Below are 22,994 nucleotides of genomic sequence, written 5' to 3'. Positions count from 1 at the left end.
TTCTATTTTCTATTTTCATTTAAACTTAAAGACATTTAAATTAAACTAAATTTTTTTTTTAGAAAATTTATTTTTCACTCTGTGAATTTTTGCGCATTATCATGTGAATATCTATTTTTTAAATGTCATTACAATTTTTTATACTAAAGGAAAAAGAAAAATGTGAATATTTTTTAAATTAGAGGAATAAAATTTTGTTTAGGTACTTATAAAAACAAGATTGTTATTATTTTAATGTAATTTATTACACTACGTAATTAGTGTAATTTATTCAATAACCCTTATTTTGGTTGAATTCTAATGTTAAATATTTACTATATTATATTTTATTTTTATTTTAATTATTAATTATTAATTATTTAATTATTATTTTACTATTTTATTATCGGTTATTATTTATGATAATTATTCCGATGCACCTGGTTTCGTTTTACAAAAATAACTAGGTAAATATTAAATTGACCAATTTAGAAAATTTATTAAATATGCAAATCGGGGGTAGAATGAGGTGATGACAAAAAGATACTATTTATACTAAACTCCACTTTAATTGACATTAATTTAATGCAACATCAATTATCTGGGAATTAATAATTCATTTTGTATTAATTTTACAAAATTAGTTAAAAATATTTTAGAAAAAGTAATAGACTTGCAAGATAAAATTTTATAAATTAATTAATTGATACATAATGAAAATTGTATTGTAGGGCATATTAATTTTTTATATTTGTTATATCTTATTACTCATTGAATCTTTAAACTAAATTTTATATTAGGTATTTTATTACTTAAATTTATAATTTATTAAATATTAAATTTTGCAATTAAAATTGATTCTTGTATTAAATATTATGATCTAATTACATTATTTATTAAATTTAATTAGTAATTTATAAATAATGATTTTAACACTCAACCGATGGAATAATAAAAAATTTAAAAGTCAACTTTTATTAAATTTAATTAGTAATTTATAAATAATGATTTTAACACTCAATCGATAGAATAATAAAAAATTTAGAAGTCAACTATATCCGACTCGTATAGTAATCGTTGACTTCTATCTTTTATTATTCATTAGTTATTGATAATAAAATTTATTTTATGAAAAAATATATAAAAAAAATAAAAAAGTTCATGAATTTATAAATTGAATAAATTATATTATTTAATTTATATTATAAAAATATTTTATGCCGAATTAAAATTATTTGGTTTAAATAAATGATTACTTGTCCATTATCAACTAACTTTTTATTTATAACAAATAATTTTTATGTTAGCCAATTAAATGGTATTTGTTTAAAATACTGAAATTATTGATTTTACAATTTATTTGTATCTACTTTGTTTTATTTTATTTTTTTTATTTTCTTTTTTTATTTTTTTAATTTAAATTCCAAATAAATGAAAAAATAAAGCAAATAAAATTTCCAAAAATCACGTCGCAATAAATTTTGTGCTTTAGAAAAACAGTAAAGTCAAGTTGATAGTTTACAAAATGACCTGGTACAATTTGTATGTATGATCGTTGATGTGCGCGTATGAGTTTTTCCTCGTGAAGAACGTTAGGATATAACAGACGCGATGAGACGAGGAACCGGATGAAATCTGGCGAGAATATGTTGCTCTGGGGAAATAAACGCCAGAAGACAAGCTCTTTGGCGAATATAACGTGCGCGTTCCCTTGTCGCCTTTTCCGTCGGCCACGAACAAAAAAAAAAAAGAAAAAGAAAAAAAAACGAGGAAAAGAAAAAAAAAAGAAAAAAAGTCCATATTTGTGAAGAGGTAGTTGAGGGTTAAAGGGGTGTGTCCCGGTGAACGAAGAGACGATGGTGTGAGTATATAGGACCGTAGAAAAGCGGGAGTGCAGCTGAGTAGTTTGAAAATTAAAATTCATTTACGCCAGCTTCGCGCACAGCTTTAATCCGCTTTAATAAAGAATTTTCATGGTTTTTTATCATTTTTATATTTGAGAGAATCTATATATACATATACACTTTGCGTGAATTTGTTTTTGTTTGCAATACTTTTATTGTTTTCTCTAAAAGGATTTGTATTTCTTCGAGAAAAATTGTTTTATTTATCGAAGCTGAAAATTTTTTCGAATTGGGAATAAAAATTATAATTATAGCTGTTGCAAATTTTTTGGGTCAATTCGATTCAGTTTGATACAATTTGGTAGCAATTTGATTTAATTCGGCAAAAATTTGGTTCAATTTGGTATCAATTTAAATCAATACGGTATATATACCGAGTTGAATCGAACTAAATCGAATTGAACCAAATTTTTATAGAAATTTCGATCGTTCTGATATCAAGTTGAACTAAATTTATACCAAAGTGAATCAAGTTGAATCGAATTAAATCGAATTGAACCAAATTTTTATAAAAATTTGGTTCAATTCGATTTAACTTGTTTCACTTTGGTATCAATTTAGTTCAATTTGGTATCAGAACTAAATTTTTATAAAAATTTAGTTCAATTCGATTTAACTTGATTCACTTTGGTATCAATTTAGTTCAATTTGGTATCAGAACGATCCAATTTGGTATAAATTTTGTTTAAATTGGTAAAATACGGTATCAGTTCGAAAAAATTTTATTAAAAATGGTATAAATTTGGTTCAATCCGGTATCATTTTGATCCAAATTAATTAAAATTAGTATAAATTTGGATCAATTCGGTTTAGAATTGGTTTAATTTGAAGTAAATTTAATTCAATTCGGTAAAAATTAGGTATCAATTTGGATAATTCTATAAAAATTTGTTTTAATTCCTTTATTAAAGTTATTAATTTAATATCAATAATTTGATTCAATCTGGCAAACAATTTCGTTTAATTTGGTATCAATTTCGATCAATGACGTAAAAATTTGATCCAATTCGGTTTAATATTGATTAAAATTGATATAAATTTAGTTCAATTCTGTATTAGTTGGATTAAAATTTATTAAAAATGGTATAAATTTGCTTCAATTTGGTATCATTTTGAAGCAATAAGGTAAAAATTAGGTTCATTTTGGTATCATTTGGTTTAATTCGATTTAATTTGGTTCAGTTTGGTATCATTTGGTTCAATACAGTAAAAAATTAATTTAATTCCTTTGTTTAAAAATTAATTTAATATCAATTTTGTTCAATTTGGCAAAAATTTGGTTCAATTTGGTATCATTTTGGATCATTAAGGTAAAAATTTGGTTCATTTTGGTTTCATTTGGTTTAATTCGGTATAAATTTAATTCAGTTCAGTAAAAATTAGGTATCAATTTGGATCAATTCTATAAAAATTTGATTTAATTTTTTTATTTAAGTTATTAATTTAATATCAATTTGGTATCATTTCGGATCAATAAAAAATAAAAATTTGGTTCATTTCGGTTCAATTGGATTTAATTTGGTTTATTTCGGTATCATTTGGTTCAATTTAGTAAAAATTTAATTTAATTCCTTTATTTAAAAATTAATTTAATATCAATTTGGTTCAATTTGGTATCATTTTGGACCAATAAGGTAAAAATTTGGTTCATTTTGGTTTCATTTGGTTCAATTCGATTAAATTTTGTGTTCAGTTTAATATCAATTTGGTTAAATTTGGTATGATAACGAACCAATTTGGTATAAATTTTCTTCAATTTGGTACGAATTTGATTTAATTAGGTACCAGTTCAATCAAAATTGATTAAAAATTTGGTTTGAAATTGGTTCAATTCGGTTTAAAATTGGTTTAATTTGGTAAACATTTAATTCAATTCGGTAAAAATTAGGTATCAATTTGGATCAATTCAGTAAAAATTTGATTTAATTCCTTTATTTAAGTTATTTATTTAATATTAATTTGGTTCAATTTGGCAATAATTTGGTTCAATTTGTTTTAGTTTTGATATCAGTTTGATTCAATTTTACTTAATTTGATTGATTTCAGTATCAGTTAATTCCAATTTGGTTCAATTCTGCATTAATACGATCCTACTTTGTTCAATTTGGTATAAATTTGGTTTACTTTGGTATCAATTTTGTTCAATTCAGAATAAAGTTGGTTCAATTCGGTTTAGTTCGATCTAATTTGGTATAAATTTGGTTCAATTGAACTGAAATTACAATTTTAGTTTAATTCGGTTCAATTCAGGATAAAGTAGGTTTAATTCGGTTTACGTCGATTTAATTTGGTATAAATTTGGTTCAATTCGGTACAGTTAAACTAAAATTACAATTTTAGTTTAATTCGGTATTTGGTTCAATGAGTTATCAGTTCGATCCAAATTGGTTCAAATAAATTTGGTTAAATTTGGCATCAGTTTGATATCTCCAAAACATTTTTTAATTGAATTGTAAATGAAAATTAAATTTGTTTGTTTCCATTTCTTTGATGGTTTTTTGAATAAAAATTTCAATCCAGCACTGGTCTGAAAATTAATCAGGAAAATGTTTAAAGTAAACACATTCGAAATTAGATAATTAGAATTATTTGGTGAAGAATTTTATTTTGAAAAAAAAAACTTTTTTTATAGTTGAAAAATTGCGAAGTGAGAAGATAATTCTTGGTTATATACGCTCCCTTGGACATTGTCACATTTTCTCATCTCTTTCATTTTCTTGGCGCTACTTTCTCACCTTGACGTATTACGAGTTTGGTCTCGTTTCACTATTCCATCGATCCTTGCTAAACTCCTGACCTCGTCTCATCTTGGCACTGCCCTCTGTATTCTGGAAAGTGGTATAGTATCAGGGAGTGAGGGAGGTGAGATGAAAAAGGGTCACCCTAGAAAGGTCCGTCGAGCGTACACATTCAGAGCACTGAAAACGAATTTCTACTCTTTGCTTTTAAAGTTTTATATCATTACGAAACCCTTTGAGCACTGAGTTATACGTTTCAGATCCCAGATTAAATTAAATATTTAAACAAATTCAGACCTCATTTACACTTTGTTGTTTTCGCCTTCTTTTTTTCGTATCCTTTTTTGCAGGAGTGATTGAATCTTTTTTCGTTTTCGAAAAATAGTCAAAGTTTTATTTTAAGAACTTTATTTTTTTAAGAAACATTTTTAAAATTCATTTAAATCCATATCACTATCTTGTGAGAGAATAAGAGTTGAGGAACTGTCGGTACGTGTCAAATCACTTATTTCATCGTTCCAATTATCTTGAATTTTTTCCCTTTTTGATTTATTGAATTTTTGGAGATCAACATCCATGGAATTTCTTCTTGCGATGCCCTCTGTCAGAGTATTGCGCCACTGGAATGCGTACTTGTGCGGACGTCGGAGAATCGAGGATAAAGCTTCCGCTTGAACTTCCATGAAGTTGTAGATAATCTCCTCCTCTGGACTGTTGAATTGTATCTACAAGAAAATAATGGGACCTTGAGTAACTACCGCATGGTGAAGGAGAACTTTGACAATAAATCCAACCCAGTAAGATGTGGAATGTAACGATTTGTCGAGATTAAAGCGACTAGAAACTGGTTCAATTATATTTGACGACAATTTTTTTTATTGTTCTTTATGACAAGCGATGTATTAAAATTTTATTTTTAGGGAGATTTTGGTCCAATTAATTCAGGGATATTATTTATATGATCGTTTGTCGTTATTTACGAATTGTTCAAAAATTTTCATTTCTTTATGAAATACATTTCATAAATAAATTAAATTTTTCTTGAAAACACTAAAAATATTTAATTTTGGAGAAATTACAAATAATTGAAGAAATTCAATTATTTAAAAAAAAATAAAATTCAAGTCTGTTCAAAATTTGAAAAAAATTCTTGTAAAAATCCCAATTATCTTTACCTATAAATAACAAAATTCTTCTCCACAGTTCAATTATATTCATAAATGACAAAAAAATTCTTGTTCTAATTTCAATTATTTTCAAAAATAAAATGTATTTTTCTCATTTCAATTAATTTTTTCAAAAAATTTTCTAATTTCAATGATTTTCAATATCTAAGATTTTAATAAAATTTCCCAAAAAGAATTTAATTATTTAAAAAAAATTTAATAAAACTGTATGCAAACATTTAATTATTTTCATAAATAATAAAAATTTCACAGGGATTCAATTATTTTTATAAATAATAAATTTTTTTAAAAATTATTATTTTCATAAAAAATAATTTAAAATTCTAGAAAATAATATTTGAATTAAAATGATGAAAATAATTTTGATAAAATTACAGTAAAAATATTCTTATAATATAAAATAATGATTTTATCTCTCGGTCATCTTAAATAATTAGAAAACATGAAGAAATCGATCACTCCGAGTCTTCGACTCGGAGCAATCGATATCTTCATGTTTTATAACAATTATTTTATAAGTTGTTTAATTTAAAAAAGGTTTGAATTTAAAATTTTTGAATGGCTTAATTTCCTGTGGAAAATCCTGTTGCAAAAATAAGATTAAAAATATGAATTGTGCAAATATTTTTCTTCTTTTTCTAAAACAAAATAATAATTTTGTTAAAAAAATTGTGATTCATAAACAAAAATAATGTAAAATAAATAAATTTTCTATTTCTTAATCACAGTTGTTTAACAATTTTCTAATTTTGCTTAGAAGTGAAGAACAAAAATCTACATAATTTCAATTTGACAAAATATAATATTTAACAAAATTTTAGTCTTTTAATGAAAAGAAGTGAAAAAAATTTTGGCGATTTCTATTTGTCATTACAATTTTGAATTAATTATAAAATATAAAAATAATTATAACATAATAATATAATATATACTCTATCTAAAGATAACAAAAAACAAAAGTATAAACAAAAAACAACTTCAGAGTGTGAGGGACAGAAAAAGTGAATTAATAAAAGAACATTCAAATTATTATAGTTAATTTTAATTGGAAATTTCTTAAATAATAGAAATTTACAAAGAATGTTATCAAAAACTTTTGACAATAATTGAATTTTTTTAGAAAATTTTTTTTTTACAATTTAAAAAATATTTTAATTCTTGCGAAGAATTTTACAGTGTATAAAAATAATTGAATTGTTTTGAAAAATTTTATCAAAATTTATGAAAATAATCGAATTTTATTAATATATTTAAAAATAATTGTATATTTGGTAAATTTTGATAAAATTTTATTCAAAATAATTGAATTTCTCCAAATTTTATTATTTATAAAAATAAATTAATTCTTCCAACGAATGTTATTGTTTATGAGAATAATTGAATTGTTTTGAAGAATTTTATGAGAATTTTCAGAAATAATTGAATTTTTTTAGAGAATTTTATTAAAACGTATAAAAGTAATTAATTTTTTTTAAGAATTATATAAAAAATGTTGAAAATAATTGAATTTAATTAATATTATTAAACAAATAATAGTATTCTTTTAAGAAATTTGATTAACATTGTATTAAAAATAATTGAATTCTTCTTAAGAATTTTATTATCAATGAAAATAATTGAATTCCATTGAAGAGTTTTGTTTTTTTAAATAATTGGATTTCTTGGAAGAATTTTATTAAAAATTTTGAAAATAATTAAATTCAATGGAAAAATTTTATTAAAACTTATAAAAATAATTAATTTTTCTTAAGAATTTAATAAAAAGTGTTGAAAGTAATCGAATTTAATTAATGTTTTTAAAAATAATTGTATTTTTTCTAGAAATTTTAGAAAAATTGTATTCAACATAATTGAATTCCTTCAAATTTTACTATTTACAAAAATTAATTCTTCCAAAGATTGTTATTATTTATGAGAAAAATTGAATTGTTTCGAAGAATTTGACGAAAATTTTTGCAAATAATTGAATGTTTTAAAAGAATTTTATTAAAAATTATGAAAATAATTGAATTCAATCGAAAAATTTTATTAAAACGTATGGAAGTAATAAATTTTTCTTAGGGATTCTCTATAAAAACTGTTGAAAATAATTGAATTTAATTAATGTTTTAAAAAAAATAATAGTATTCTTTTAAGAAATTTTATTAAAATTGTAATTATGTAATTATGTAATTATGTAAAATTGTATTAAAAATAATTGAATTCTTCTTAAGAATTTTATTATTAATGAAAATAATTGAATTCCATTAAAGAGTTTTGTTTTTCTTATGAAAATAATTGAATTTCTCCGAAGAATTTTATTAATTTTGAAAATAATTGAATTCCTCCAAAGAATTTTATCAAAATTGTTAGATTACATAATACATTAATTTCGTATGATGTAAATATTTAAAAAAGTATTTTGAAAAATATTAGTTTATTTTCCTTTTTTTTGTAAAACTAGTGATAGAAAATTTTCTTTGGACATTTTTTCCTTTCCGTTAAATTTACAAGGTTGCAAGTTTCGCTTCTTATCTGTATAAAGTTTTTTGCTTAAATTAGAAAAATTCTCTGTGATCTTTTAAAATACCTCTTGTGAAGTTTCAAGTTTTGAAAAAGTTGGCGTTGTTGATTTTTCTTCAGGGACAAACGTGGTGGAAAGTTTTCTTTGGTGTTGCTTGTAATACTGTTTAGGAAAGAGAAAAGCAGCCGTGTCCTCGAAAATTTTATCTTGAAGTTGTAAAATTTTTCTAAGTTTACGCTTTTTTTCATCGGCTTCCTGTCGCATTTTTAAAATTGGCGCACGACGTCTGTCAAGTTCCTTTTTATTTAAACCCTTCATCTCGAGAATGGCAGTTTGCATTCGTTTTAGTTCCATTGACATCCAACGTGATCGAGCTGCTTCAATAAAATTCATTGGCTGTGTCTGAAAAATGGCGATTTTTTTTATTCTTTAATTTTCATATTTTTAATTTCAATTTAAAGAAAAAATTTATTAAATTTAAATTAAATATAAAGAAAAATTTGATTTTAATTCTAATTCGAAAAATTGAATAATTAATATTTATTTATTACTTGTTACAAAGCTATTTAAAATTATTTTCGATAAAAAAAATTTTTTTTTAAATTTTAGCAAGAAGGGAAAACTTTGTGCTAAAATGAAAAAAAAAATTTCTCCGGAAACTTGAAACTGAATTGAAAGTTTTTAACTTCTATATTCAATTTTACCTTTGGCAATTTGTTAGTTTTTGATGTTTCTTGAATTTCTCGGGCGTTTTCTTCCTCGGCTTCTTTCATTCTTTTTTCGTTCTCAAGTTCGGATAATTTCTTATTCTCCTCTATGGTCTCAATGTTAGTGGCACTCCAATTTTTCTGCCACTCTTCGAAATCGTTTATCTATTTTTTTTCAACAGAAATATTAATTAAGAATTATTTATGAAATTTTAATTATAAATTATTAAGAAAATGTCAAATTTAATAGAAAGTAGAAAATTGTAAAAAAAACGAAAAATTTTAGATTTTTATTTTTTCTTCGAAAAAAACTATTTAGTTTTTTAAAGTAAATACGAGAAATATTAATTAAGAGAGAATTGTATTTTTGAATTATCTCAAGAAATCATTTTCTTTAAAGGCAAAGAAAGAGTCAAACTTGGGGAATTTGTAATTTCGAGTAAAATTCTCGACTACATTTACTGGAATAAATTTGAAAATTCCGTTCTACCGACCGCGCCAAGATTTCAAGTACATTCCTGTTTCAATAAAAAGCACAGATGGTGCTAAAATTCTAAAGAACTAAATTTACCCTCGAAAAGCATTGTAATTTTATATTTTTTTTTAAGTCCCTTTTTTTCTTGGAATTTCTCGTAAAAATAAAATATCCAATTTGGATTTTTTTCCAAGACGTTAATCTTAATGATAATGAATGTTCATTACGTGAGATCGATGTTTATTCGATTTATCATCTTGTAACTTGAAATCTCTTTCAAATTATCAGTAATAATTAATCAATAGTAATCAGGGAGAAAACCTTTTGCAACAATTGACTTTTTTTCAAAATTAAATTTCCATTGTCTTTATTTTTTGTTTTTAATTTAATTTTTTAATTTTTATTTTGTTCATTTATTTATTTTATTTTGTATTTAGTTTTATTTAATTTATTTTTAATTTTTAATTTTCTTATTGGTTTTTGTGTAAAATTAAATTTTTCTTGTTTTGTATTTTTTTTCAGTTTAATTTTTTTTTATTATTATTTAATTTATTTAATTTTTTATTTATTTTGTTTTTTATTAATTTTATTTATATATTTATTTTATTTATTTAGTTTTATTTATTTACTTCTTCATTATAATTATTTATTTATTTAATTTTTCAATTTTAATTTTATTATTTTTTTTATAAAATTAAATTTTTACTGTTTGTATTTTATGTTGTTATTAAATAAATTGTTTAATTGCAGTGAAGAGATAAATTCCTGCGGGATTAATTGTACATATTGTTTTAGAAATGGTTTAATGAAATAATTGGATAATAATGATTGACACTGACTCCCTTTATTGTTCGCCTAATGAAACTTTCCATCCACTTGATATCGTTCTTGTAATCGGATATTATTGTTGGCGATAAAAATAGTCTCAGTGCGCCATTATAATCACAAAAAGCAGTGCACTGAGGATTTAGGGGTAATTCGTGATTATAAATTCCAGTGAGAAGACCGCCCGATATATTTTGCGTGACACTTGCCTCCATACTTTTTGTCGTGAAATTCCAAATTTCAATTGTTCCATCTAAACGCGAGACAATCAATACAGTTGGTCGATAATTGTCCCAAACACACGCAGTGTACCTTAAAAAATAAAAAAATCAGATAATAAATAAGAAAATAAATAAGAAAATAAATATTAAAAAAATCTTATGGTCGATAATTACCCCAAGCAGATGCTGTATAGCTAAGCAAATAGAGAAATACGATAATAAATAAGAAAAAATCTCTAAATTCGATTCGAAAAAAAATGTAATAAATTATTATTTATTTTCCTATTTCCTGTTATAACCAAATAAATTATAGTCATATTTTTTCTCCTTACTGAAAATAACTGTCTAAAAACAAAAATTACTGAATGAAAATAAAATTTTTCACTTATGTAAATTAATATCTTTTTAATTACGAAAAACTCCAAAATATTGCTAGAAATGAGTTGTTTATAACAAATTCAGATTATTTTAAAAAAATTTTATTCAATTTATTTTTATTCATTTATTGATTAGTAATATGTTCCATTAGATTTTTGATATTTGCAACTAAAATTGTTATTGTACATTATTTGAATGTACTTAGTACCATTTATATTATTAAAATTATGATTGTTATTATTATTACTATTGTTATTATTATGCCATTATTAAGCTAAAACCCTTTCGGGGATTTGAGTCAGTGCTATTATAACATTACATACTTGACTGGGCAATGTAGATTTAATGCCATTGTTAAATCGTTAAATCAATATTGAAAATATTGAACTTAAATGATTCCCGTTTATAAACAATGAAAATTTTCATAAATATTAATGAATAAATCACATTAAATTAGCATTATCATTCTCCTCTGAATATCCGATTATAGACCGATATAATGTTTAATATTTCTTTCATTTTTTTTTTTAATATTGCGAATTTATTAACGAAATTTTATTATTATAGTAATAATGCAATACTTTGAACTTTGTTAATTATATACATATATAATATTTTGATTATTAATTATTCGATATTTTAATTAATAAATATGTGGAAGATTTTAGTTATTAATGGGATAATTTTTTAATTAATAGTTGCACTCATTGTTAATCATTATTTATTATTTACAAGAGAATTTTTTTATTGTTGTTTATTACTTATTTAGTATTTAGAAGAGAATTTTTTATTATTAATTATTAATTTTTTTCTATTTCAATGATTAATTATTAATAAGTTGTACTAATTGTTAATTAATTTAAAATTGAATTGTTTTATTCATTATTGTTCTATTTTTTATTATTTTATTGTTTGCTACTTATTTATTATTTAGAAAAGAGTTTTCTATTCTTTATTTAAATATTTAGAAAGGAATTGTTTATTATTTATTTATTATTTAGAAAAGAGCTTTTTTATTATTCATTTATTATCCAGAAAAAAATTGTTCATTATTTATTTATTATTCAGACAAGAATTTTTTATTATTTATTCATTATTTAAAAAAGAATGGTTTATTATTTATTTATTATTTGTAAAAAAATTTTTTTTTATTTAGGGAAGAATTTTGCTTTTACTTGTTTATTATGTAAAATATAATTGCTTATTTATTTACTATTTAGAAAAGAATATTTTTAATTATTTAAAAAATAGACTTTTATTATATATATTTATTATCTAGAAGAGAATTGTTTATTATTTATTTATTATCTAGAAAAGAATTGTTTTTCTTATTATTTATTTTTTATTGTTTGGAAAAATGTTATTAGTTTTAATTTTTAAAAAGGGGTGTACCTAAATTCGGATCTGTTCCAAAAGAAGGGACGGCGGAAATTTTCTTTCCATAAAGCAAAGATTTTTCCACCAGCGGTTAATATTAGATCGGAGATGAATGGAGATCTCACTGCTTGGGTAATTGGTCCATCGTGGATGATATTTATCCAATTCCATTGACACGTTTCGCGATTAATAATTTGACCGGTTGAAAAGTTGAAACCCTCCCATGTTATCACTCCACAATGTCCTGTGGCTGTTCCTATAAATTTTTAATATTTTTTTTCGCCCAAAAATTATTTTTGTAGAAAAAATATTATTTATTTACAGTAAATAATATTATTTTTAATATTTCTTTTTGTAAAGAAAAAATATTTTCTGTGAACATTTTTGTTTATTATCGTAAATATTTTATTGTTTACTATTATTTTTAATTTTTTTATTATTATTAAAAATTAGTTTATTTAGATTGTTTAAATATTAAAAATCAGTAAAATTTACTAATAAATTAGCAGAAATTACTATTTATTAGTAAAATTTACTAATTCCAAAGCGAAAAGTCAGTCACTAATTCAAATTATTAAATATTTTTATTTACTAATTAAAATTTAGAGTAATTAATTTTAGTGTAATTTCATTTCTTATACTATTTTATTTAATTAGTCGTTAGCTTTTTTATTTACGTATATATATATATAAAAATAATTGGAAAACATACCGATAAAAATTTTCGGTTCCATCTCGTATGATGGTTTCTTTAGTACATTTTTAAAGCATTTACGAAATAAAATATCGTTATTTTCATTAGAATTGTGATTAGTTTGTTCCTTGAGAATTTTTGGAAAATATATGTTCATTGTCGTTATTATTAAACGACGTCCAAACTGAGGATGAACGACATTTATTACATAATCGGGATGCCAAATTCCATCCAATTCCTTATAGGGCGATGTTACTTTCAACAAAATATCAGGTTTTGGTACTTTCGATTTGTCTCGTTTTATATTCAGTCGCCTTCGTTTCTCAAATATTGTTTCCAAACTAACGATTAAAAGTAAAATTATTATATTACAGTGAAACCTGTCGGAATGCAACTCGATTATTTAAATTTTATAACAGTAAACTATCGTTAAAAAAAACTAATTAATTTAATTTTGTAGCTAATATTTTTACAATATTCTCAAACTAAGTGAAAATAATTTTGTTGGACATTTTTTAATACAAAAAAATTTTTTAAATAGATTAGCATTCAGACAGGTTCGACTGTAAAGGATTTGTGGGAATATTTTATGAAAAAAACTTTTAATCTTTAATTATTATTATAATTAAATATTTTTTAATTATTTAAAAATTTTAATTTAACTTGTATTTAATCTAATGTTTAATTATAATTAATATAAAACGTTTGTATTTTGTTGAGAATATTTTCACATGAATTTTTTTCCTCCAAATATTCTTATATTGGAAAAAAAACTGACTTTAAATCCCAAAAGGCGACAGTTCCATCCTCACTGGAAGTGATAAATTGACAGGTTAAATTTGTGGTTGGTGTTTCGGCCGTTAAACTAATGATTTTTCCATCTTTGCCAATTTTATTATAACACGGCACCCAAACAATTTGGGTAATTCGACCTTTTTGACTCGATTGAAGAGCGGATGTTGCGGTGATTTCAATATCCGATGATCCTCTTACGCCCTTCATCCAGGACATTAAACTTTTCATGAGCGCTTTGTGTCTCATTTGTGATGTTGTGTACACTTCGGTGGATTCCAATTTTTCCATCAGGTCGGGAATATGCCAGAGAACAATCTGTAGAGAAAAAGAGAGAAAAAGAGAGAAAGAAAGAGTGGAGAAAAAAATGAGAGTAGCGATAATATTATGATAAAAGTAAAGAGAGAAAAAAGTGTTTTTTTAAAAAATGTTTCTTTTTAAAAGTGTCTGTTTTTTTTAATTTTCCCATTGCTTTCAATAAATTTGCCCGCACAGTGGAAATTTTTGAATTATTATTTACTTGGCCATTAGCGTAACCGCCGATTATTAGATTTCCATCGTAGGGACAAATGGAGACGGCTGAAATTTCTCTCGGTGAATCGAAAATTAATTTTGGTGAAAGATTATCAGTGAAGGACCATAATAGAGTTTTGTGATTTTTTGCTGTTACGTTTCGAACCTGTTGGGCAAATTTTGCTTATTTTTTATTGCAAAAAAATATCGTTTTTTATCACAGTGCAAACTGGGTCTGTGAGACCTTGATATTCAAAGTAGCATTATTTCTAAACAACTGATCCAATTTAGTTTGGAAAAATGTTTAATTATTCTCTGAATATTTGTAGAAAACGCCTCTATGTTTAGAGATGTTTATAAAAAATATTAAAATGCAAAATAATGATCAGTTATTAGAATAACTAATTAGTAGTAAATATAGTATTAATAATTATTAGTAATTAGAAGAACTAATTAGTAGTAATTAGTATTAATAATTAGCAGTAATTAGGTGAACTAATTAGTAGTAATTAGGTGAACTAATTAGTAGTAATTAGGTGAACTAATTAGTAGTAATTAGTATTAATTAATAATTAGCAGTAATTAGAAGTGATTAGCCATAATAATTAGCAGTGATTAATAGTAAAAATCAGTGGTGTTTAGTACTATTAATGGCTAATTATTGGTAATAATTAGTAGTAGCCATTCATAATAGTTTAAAAATTCAGAGAATTATTCACCTCATTATCACGTCGGGGTCCAATAAATTTACTACACTTGGCAAAATCCGTGTAAGCACACACAGCAATTCCAGTTAAAAATGGATGCCAACTGAGATCATTAATAACTTTATCCGTACAAAGTTTACCGTCGTAATAATTTCCATATTCCTTGTAAGCAACTGTCGTCAATGTTTCACCATCTTTCTCGAAATTAACAAGATTGACATAATCATTGGCATGCACGTCCCAAGTGGAATTCAACAGCATCTAATATACGCAGAAAAACAAACCCAATACGAAACATTTGACTATAAATTTTATATTTATTATCTATATTTCGTTACAAAAAAAACGATATATGACGAGGGTCAAAAGAAGAAGAAAAAACCACTAAAAGAAAGGTAGATTCCGTGGTGAGAAAGATAATTTTCTAGAGAAAATGAGAGCACGGGAAAAAATCTATTATGCTTTTACTTTATTACAACTGTGAGAAAAAAAGGAAAGAAAAAAAGTGTCAGTTTGGATTTACAGATTTCACGTGACTTTACTTGTAAAATCGTGTGCCACGTGGAACTTAAAATAAAACTTCATCCTTCTCTTTTTTTTTATATCTGTAAATCATATTTATGTGCAGAAATGTAATTACCAACAGAATTCATAGGATTTTCGAAAGAAAATTTTTAAATCGAATTTAGAGCATTTTTTCGGTTTTTTGCTTCTTTTTTTTGTACCTATTCGATTGAAGTTCATTAAAAGTTAGGGACAAATTAAAAAAAAATGTTTTCTCTTATTTTTGATAGTAATAGTAAATAATATAGTTTTTTGAAATTTAGATTTATATTTAAATAAATATAATAGAAAGTCAGAAGAATTCAATTATTTTTAAAAATTCAGATTTACTAAATTTGAATATTCTTTAAAAAAAACTTTTTTACAAGAATTCAATTATTTTCATAAATTTCCATAAAATTCTAAAAAGCAATTAAATTATTTTAAAAAGTAATAAAATTCTTCGCAAAAATTCAATTATGTTAAGAAATTTTTTTAAATTCTCGTCAAAATTTCAATTATTTTTAGAAATAATTAAATTCTTCTCCAAAAGTCAATTATTTTCAAAAATTTTAATAAAATTCTTGTCAAAATTTCAATTATTTTCAAAAAATTTCCTCAATTCAATGCTTTTCAATATATTTGTTATTTTAATAAAATTTTTCAAAAAATTGAATTATTTAAAAAATTTTAATATAATTTTACCCCAACATTTAATTATTTTCATAAAATAATAAAACTTTCACAAAAATTCAATTATTTACAAATTTTTTATAAATTTCTTCGCAATATAATTCAATTATTTATTTAAATAATAAAATTGTTTACAGGGATTCAATTATTTTTCTAAATAATAAAATTCTTTTTAGAAATTTAATTATTTTTATAAATAGTAAAACTCATCTCGGAATTTCAATTATTTTTAATATAATTTTAATCGAATTCCTCGAAAAATGTAATTATTCTTAAAAATGTCATTAAAATTCGTCGAAAGAATTCAATTATTTCTATAAATAGCAAAATTCTTCAGATTTACTAAATTCTTTTAAATATTATTAAAAAAAAAAATTCTTCATACACTGTAAAAAAAGGGAGTTAAATTTTAACTCCCCCGGGGGGTCTATAAAAGTCGCACCCATTGGGGAGTTAATGCCAGGGGAGTTAAATAAAGAGAGTTAAAATTTCACACCCAAATGCTAACTCCCCAAGGAAAAAATAACTCGCGCGCGTGTTGAATGAAGGGAGTTGGAAATTAACTCTCTTTTGGAGTTGATTTTTAACTCGAAAAATTTCACTCCCAACTCCCGAGTCCGTTAACTCCCTAAATTTTTTACAGTGTAAGAATTCTAAAATAAAGTAATAAATTAAAATAAATTCTAGAAAACAATTCAATTATCTTCAAAAATTTTTCTAATTTCAATGATTTTCAATATGTACTATTTTAATAAAGTTTTCCAAAAATAATACAATTATTTAAAAAAAATTTAATAAAATTGTATCTAAACATTTAATTATTTTCATAAATAATAAAAACTTCACAGAAATTTAATTATTTTTATAAATAATAAATTTTTTATAAGGAATTCAATTATTATTTTCATAAAAAATAATTTAAATTTCTAGAAAATAATAATTGAATTAAAATGATGAAAATAATTTTTATGAAGTTACAGTAACAATATTCTTATAATATAAAATAATGATTTTATCTCTCGGTCATCTTAAATAATTAGAGAACATGAAGAAATCGATCACTCCGAGTCTTCGACTCGGAGCAATCGATATCTTCATGTTTTATAACAATTATTTTATAAGTTGTTTAATTTAAAAAAGGTTTCAATTTAAAATTTTTGAATGTCTTAATTCCTGTGGAAAATCCTGTTGCAAAAATAAGATTAAAAATAGGAATTGTGCAAATATTTTTCTTCTTTTTCTAAAAGAAAATAATAATTTTGTTAAAAAAATTGTGATTCATAAAGAAAAATAATGCAAAATAAATAAATTTTCTATTTCTTAATCACAGTTGTTTAACAATTTTCTAATTTTGTTTAGAAGTAAAGAACAAAAATCTGCATAATTTCAATTTGACAAAACATAATATTTAAAAAAATTTTAGTCTTTTAATGAAAAGAAGTGAAAAAAATTATGATAATTTCTATTTGTCATTACAATTTTGAATTAATTGTAAAATAAAAATAATTATAACATAATAATATAATATGCACTCTATCTAAAGATAACAAAAAAAACAAAAGTATAAACAAAAAACAACTTCAGAGTGTGAGGGACAGAAAATGTGAATGAATGAAAGAATATTCAAATTAATTATTATAGGTAATCTGTTAATAATAGTTAATTAATAATTAATAGTTAGTTTCATGAAGCTTGATAATTTATACTTAGATAATTATGCAAAAGTGGGTCAATCAGCTCAATTAACCAATCACTCAATCAGACAATTAAAATTTACATTTTCTTTCAATTATAAATTTTTAATAATTATTATTGATCCAATTTCAAACAACCGCCTTAATAATAAAAATAATTTTTTTCTCACCGCCTTTTATTAGAAAAAATAAAATTGCTGAATTTCAATTGTCTCGAATTAGTGATGATTGATTAATCGTGGTAGTAAAACAAAGTCTTCTATGAAATAGAAAATGAAAAAAAAAAGAAAAAGATTGAAAGGAAAATGGTTTTTTCAGTACTTTTTACTGCTGGTCATGAAATTCAGAAAAGATACGCGTCTTTTATGGCAATATCGGTTTATGATGGTAGCAGGAGGACTAACTCCACTGTGAATTTTCTCTAGTTGGAGGATCGTAAATGTAATTAAATTCACTACCCCCTCCCCTTCCCTTCCTTTCCCCCTCTAGCATGCACCTTCTTGGTTGAGAGTACAGAAGATTTTAATAACCAAATTGATATTACAACGATACCTAAAGATGAGAGGGAAACTTTAGGTAAAGTAAGTCTGGAATCTTAGTTTTCCATTGCTTTTCATTATATATACAAGGTTCGCGTTGTTACTTGTTACTGGAGCATTTTAGAGGAATTTTCGAAATATTCAGGTCAATTAGGAGACTTTTAATTGATAGAAAATTACTTCTTTCGTTAAGTTTCATGGGAATTAGGTATCGCAGAAAAGATGTTTTATTTTTACGTTGTGGAACTTTTTATAATATATATAATAAAATCGAGATATTCTCTTCTCACAGAATTGCAATTTTTAGATATAATCAATTATTTTTGTATTTAAATAATTGAATACTCGCACAACTTTTTAATAAGATTTTATTTGAAAAAGATTTTCAAGAATTTCAGTTAAATTTGTAATAATAATTTTGTAATTTTGTAAATAATAATACGAATTAAAATTAAATTTAAAATTAGAATTAAAATAATAATAATTTTGTAAATATGTACATTCTTTTTTCTTTTTTCTTTTTTTTTTGGTTCGTAATAATTAATTACCTCGTTAGTAATGTAGTCGTCCTGTTTCTTGAGAAATTCGTTGAGAGACTGAAATTTCCTTTTAGGAAGTTTCAAAAGATCAAATGTAGAATATTCCAATGAGTGCTGAGACCATGTATTCGTTTGAAATTTAGTTACAGTTTGAGTTTCGTTATCCCCAAAAGTTGGAGTTACTTGGACAGCAGTATCATTTAAAAGCTTTGAAACATTTTCGAAGGTCTCTCGATATGGAGTCAGTTTTACGTAACCGTCCCTTTGATCGTCAACATCTCGATTCGATAATATTACACGCCTTTTCATTAATTTTGAGTTCAGCTCCAACTATAAAGATGATAATTAATTATTATTTGTGATTTCATTATAATGACAAATTGGGTAATTTTTTTTAGGACAATTTTTTTATTCTCTTTCTCTTTTTTTATTTTTCCCCTTATTTTTATTCTTTCTCTCTTTTTTATTTTCTCTTTTTCTCTTATTCTCTCTCCCTCTCTCTCTATTTTATTCTCTCTTTTTTATTCTCTCTCTGTTTCCTATTCTCTCTCCTTCTTTTATTCTTTCTATTTTTTTATTGTTTCTACTTAATTAAAAAAAGATTTTATTTAACTAAAAATAATTTTATTTAATTGAAAAATATATTCATTTAATTAAAAAAGATTTTTGTTTTATTTGAAAAAGATTTTTTTTCAATTTCAAAAAGATATATTTATTTAATTAAAAAAGGTTTTATTTAATTGAAAATGATTTTATTTCGACGAAAAAAGTCTTTTTTAATTAAGTAATAGTTTCAGTTTATGAAAAAAAAACGAAAAACAAAAATTTAACATTTATAATTTTTATTTTTAATAATTTTTTTGCAGTTAATTTTTGTTTTCTGTTTTTTTTTCTTTTCTTTTTGAAAACGAATTTAATTTGTTTTGTCATTGAACCTCAATTTGAAGAAGTGGCCTGACATTTTTGACGATAGTATCGTCGACTTCAGTTTTACTATCAAAATCAATCCAATCACCGGCAACTTTGTAAACGGCACTTTGAACTCGACTTTCGAGATTTAATCTTTGAAATTCAATTTGACGAATTACAGCATCCCTTCCTTCTTCAGTGAGACAAATGTAAAATTGTCCATCATCATCTGACGATGGCGCGTAGCCAATTAAAATCTTTGCTTCCGGATAAGTTTCAATTTCATCTTTAATATCTAAAAAATCACTGCTCTCGTCATGAAGATCAATATTGTCCTCGATTAATTCTTTTTTTATGTAAATCCATGGATATTCGGTAGTGACATTTTCACCGATTACACAGCCAACGATTTTTTGTGTCAGTGGCGATAAATCAATTCTCGCTATGCCTGGTATACCCTACATCAAATTTAATGATTGTCAATAACAAAATCAGAAAATTATTTTTATTATTATAATTAATTATAAAATTATGTAAGTAATTGTAATTAAAATAATAAATTGTGTTTATAATTAATTATAAAATTATATAATTAATTGTGATTCAAATATTAAATTTTGTTTATAATTAATTTCAAATTGTTATTTCTATTTATAATTAATTATAATTAGTTTCATTATAATTAACTATAATTATTTTTAATTATTTCTTTTTATTTAATAAATTTTATTGACTTTTATTATTATTTTTAATTATTTATTTTTTAAAATTTTATTATTATTTTTACTTTAAAAGTTTTTGTTATTAAAGAAAAAAATTTTTTATTAATTCTTAATGTTTAACATTAAATCTGGTTTATTATTGTCGAGAAATAATTAATCTGACCAAAAAGTATAAAAGTATAACCGTAGATTGGGAATAGCGAACACTTTTATTGCTTTCCTCTGAATCTACTTTTTTCAATTTAGAAACAGTTGCTTCTGTTTTGTAAGAATCGAGATTACTGATTGATTTTCTTTTGTTCTTTAATTCTTGTATTTCAGACGGTTTTTCCTTTTTCAAATCTGTGCAAAAAAGGTGTTATGGAACTTAAAAATTTATTATTAATTTTTTCTACAATTTATAATTGTGAATTTATTTAGGTTTATTAACTTGTTGATTTAATATAATGTTTGCAATTATTAGTTATTTATTAAGTCTCTATCAATTTGCTATTAACTTATTATTATTAATTACTAATTTATTGAGTAATTTTTAATTTATTATGAATTATCAGTTATAAATGATAAATAATTAATTTTTTATATTTTTAATTTGTTATTTGCTTTTTTCGTTTAGTTTTTAATTATCATTTATTTTACAAAAAAAAAAAAAAAAAGAAATTGAAAATAAAAAATATTTTTTTCATTGTTAAAATTTGCAATCGTCAATTATTTATGTTCTAACCTTTCGTCTGTTCGGATGGTCTATCGATTAGAATGATTTCATTTGTCAGTGAAAAATGAACTCGTCTAAATTTGTCTCCTTCATTATTTTTGTATTCACTTTTATTTTCGTATTGATCATTTTCATCCTCATCATTCTCGGGACATTCTTCAAAATCAAATTCGTATTCTACTTCTTCATTGGTTTGTACATCTCGTTGACCTCGGGAAAAACTAACATCTTCTTCAAAATCAGGTTGTTCCTCTTTGTAATTTTCAACCAAGTTCTCATTCATGCCGCACGTTTATCTAACAGAGGTGAGAGAATTCTTCGATTTTCTGATTGAATTCACTTTACAGACTGCACCTTTTATGACCTCACCCGTTTGATTCTTGTGATTATTTCAAACGTCTGAATAAAAATAGAATCAAATTGAATGAAATGTCGTCGACTGAAAATACTGAAAGTTGCATTGGTTATTTTTTTGTTATTAAAAACAAATGAAATTGAATTGAAATTGAATGAAAATAAATTTAATTTGAAATTTTTATTACGATTTTTAACAAATTATATTTTACTTTTACTTATCTATGAATTCTTATAATATAATGATTATATAATTACAGCATTTTTTGTCTTTTGTTATTTTTATTTATTTCTGTTTTTTTATTGTTTGTTTTCCCAATTAGTCGAAAAACTATTATTTAACCTTTTTTTTTTTTAAATGTTCTCAATTTAAAAAAGTAAATTTTCAAGTGCAGAATTTTCCAATAGGAAATTTTTCCTGTTTCGTAAATAAAGTTTAACTTTTCGCATTCATCATTATGTAATAAAATGACAAACACTCATGAAAGGGGAGGGAATTGTATTTCTATTTCTCAACTTTTCATAATTAACGTCAATGACACGAAAAGAAGTTTTAGCTTTTTCTACGAATTGTAGCTTTTTTCCACATTAATCATGTCCGTTGAAAAAGTAGGTCAAATTTTTTCCCCCAGTTTTCTTACGTTAATCCATATAATGAGTTTATAAAGTTGAAAAATTAACAATTTTTCTTACACAGACATACAACAATGAAACATTTTCTTTTTTTTTTTTTTTTTTTTGTTATAAACTTATAAACTGGATTTAAAATTTTTTTATTTCTCTGGTATATGTGTAAAAATGATTTCGCTCTGTTTATTAAGAGTTTTAATGGAATATTTTTTCGCAAGAATTTTATGAAATATGCAAATTTTATTATTTCATGAAGGAATCTGCGAAAAAAAAATTATTATTAACCATTATTATGAAAAATGGTTTGCAATATCAATTTTTTTTCAGCGCAATATTTTTTATTATCCATTTTGATAATCGAGAATTAGCAGTTTATGAAGGAAATGAAAGCAATGTATACATTTATGATATGCACATTACATGTTGTAAAACATTTTTTTTAGAGGAAATTTACGTCGATTTTTTCTAGCATACAGTATCATGTAAATTGAAATTAAAAAAAAATGTCGTGAATTGAGAGAGAGAGAGAGAGAGAGGGAAAAAAATGTCATTATATTATGAAGATAAATTATCATTTAATAGGGAAAATTACTAATAATTACAAATTATTATTAATTATTATTGTAATTATTGCAACAATTATTTTAGAAATATCT

At 23.3% G+C, this 22,994-nt stretch overlaps 1 protein-coding gene across 1 annotated transcript; it reads right to left on the bottom strand.

Moving 5' to 3' along the window:
- Positions 1 to 5,049: 5,049 nt before the first annotated feature.
- On the bottom strand, positions 5,050 to 21,637 carry LOC122511621 (dynein axonemal intermediate chain 3-like). Its single transcript, XM_043626994.1, has 13 exons — positions 21,364 to 21,637; positions 20,824 to 20,981; positions 19,944 to 20,375; positions 19,018 to 19,338; positions 15,013 to 15,261; positions 14,301 to 14,459; positions 13,767 to 14,098; positions 13,007 to 13,329; positions 12,310 to 12,550; positions 10,333 to 10,630; positions 9,016 to 9,183; positions 8,378 to 8,713; positions 5,050 to 5,346 (listed from the first exon to the last, which is right to left on the bottom strand). Exons 1-13 carry the CDS (start codon positions 21,635 to 21,637, stop codon positions 5,050 to 5,052), a joined length of 3,588 nt encoding a protein of 1,195 aa, XP_043482929.1.
- Positions 21,638 to 22,994: the final 1,357 nt, after the last annotated feature.

The sequence above is a fragment of the Leptopilina heterotoma genome, unplaced genomic scaffold, assembly GCF_015476425.1.
Source record: "Leptopilina heterotoma isolate Lh14 unplaced genomic scaffold, ASM1547642v1 Lhet_88, whole genome shotgun sequence".
NCBI lineage: Eukaryota > Metazoa > Arthropoda > Insecta > Hymenoptera > Figitidae > Leptopilina > Leptopilina heterotoma.
This window is presented reverse-complemented; position numbering and strand designations above follow the sequence as displayed.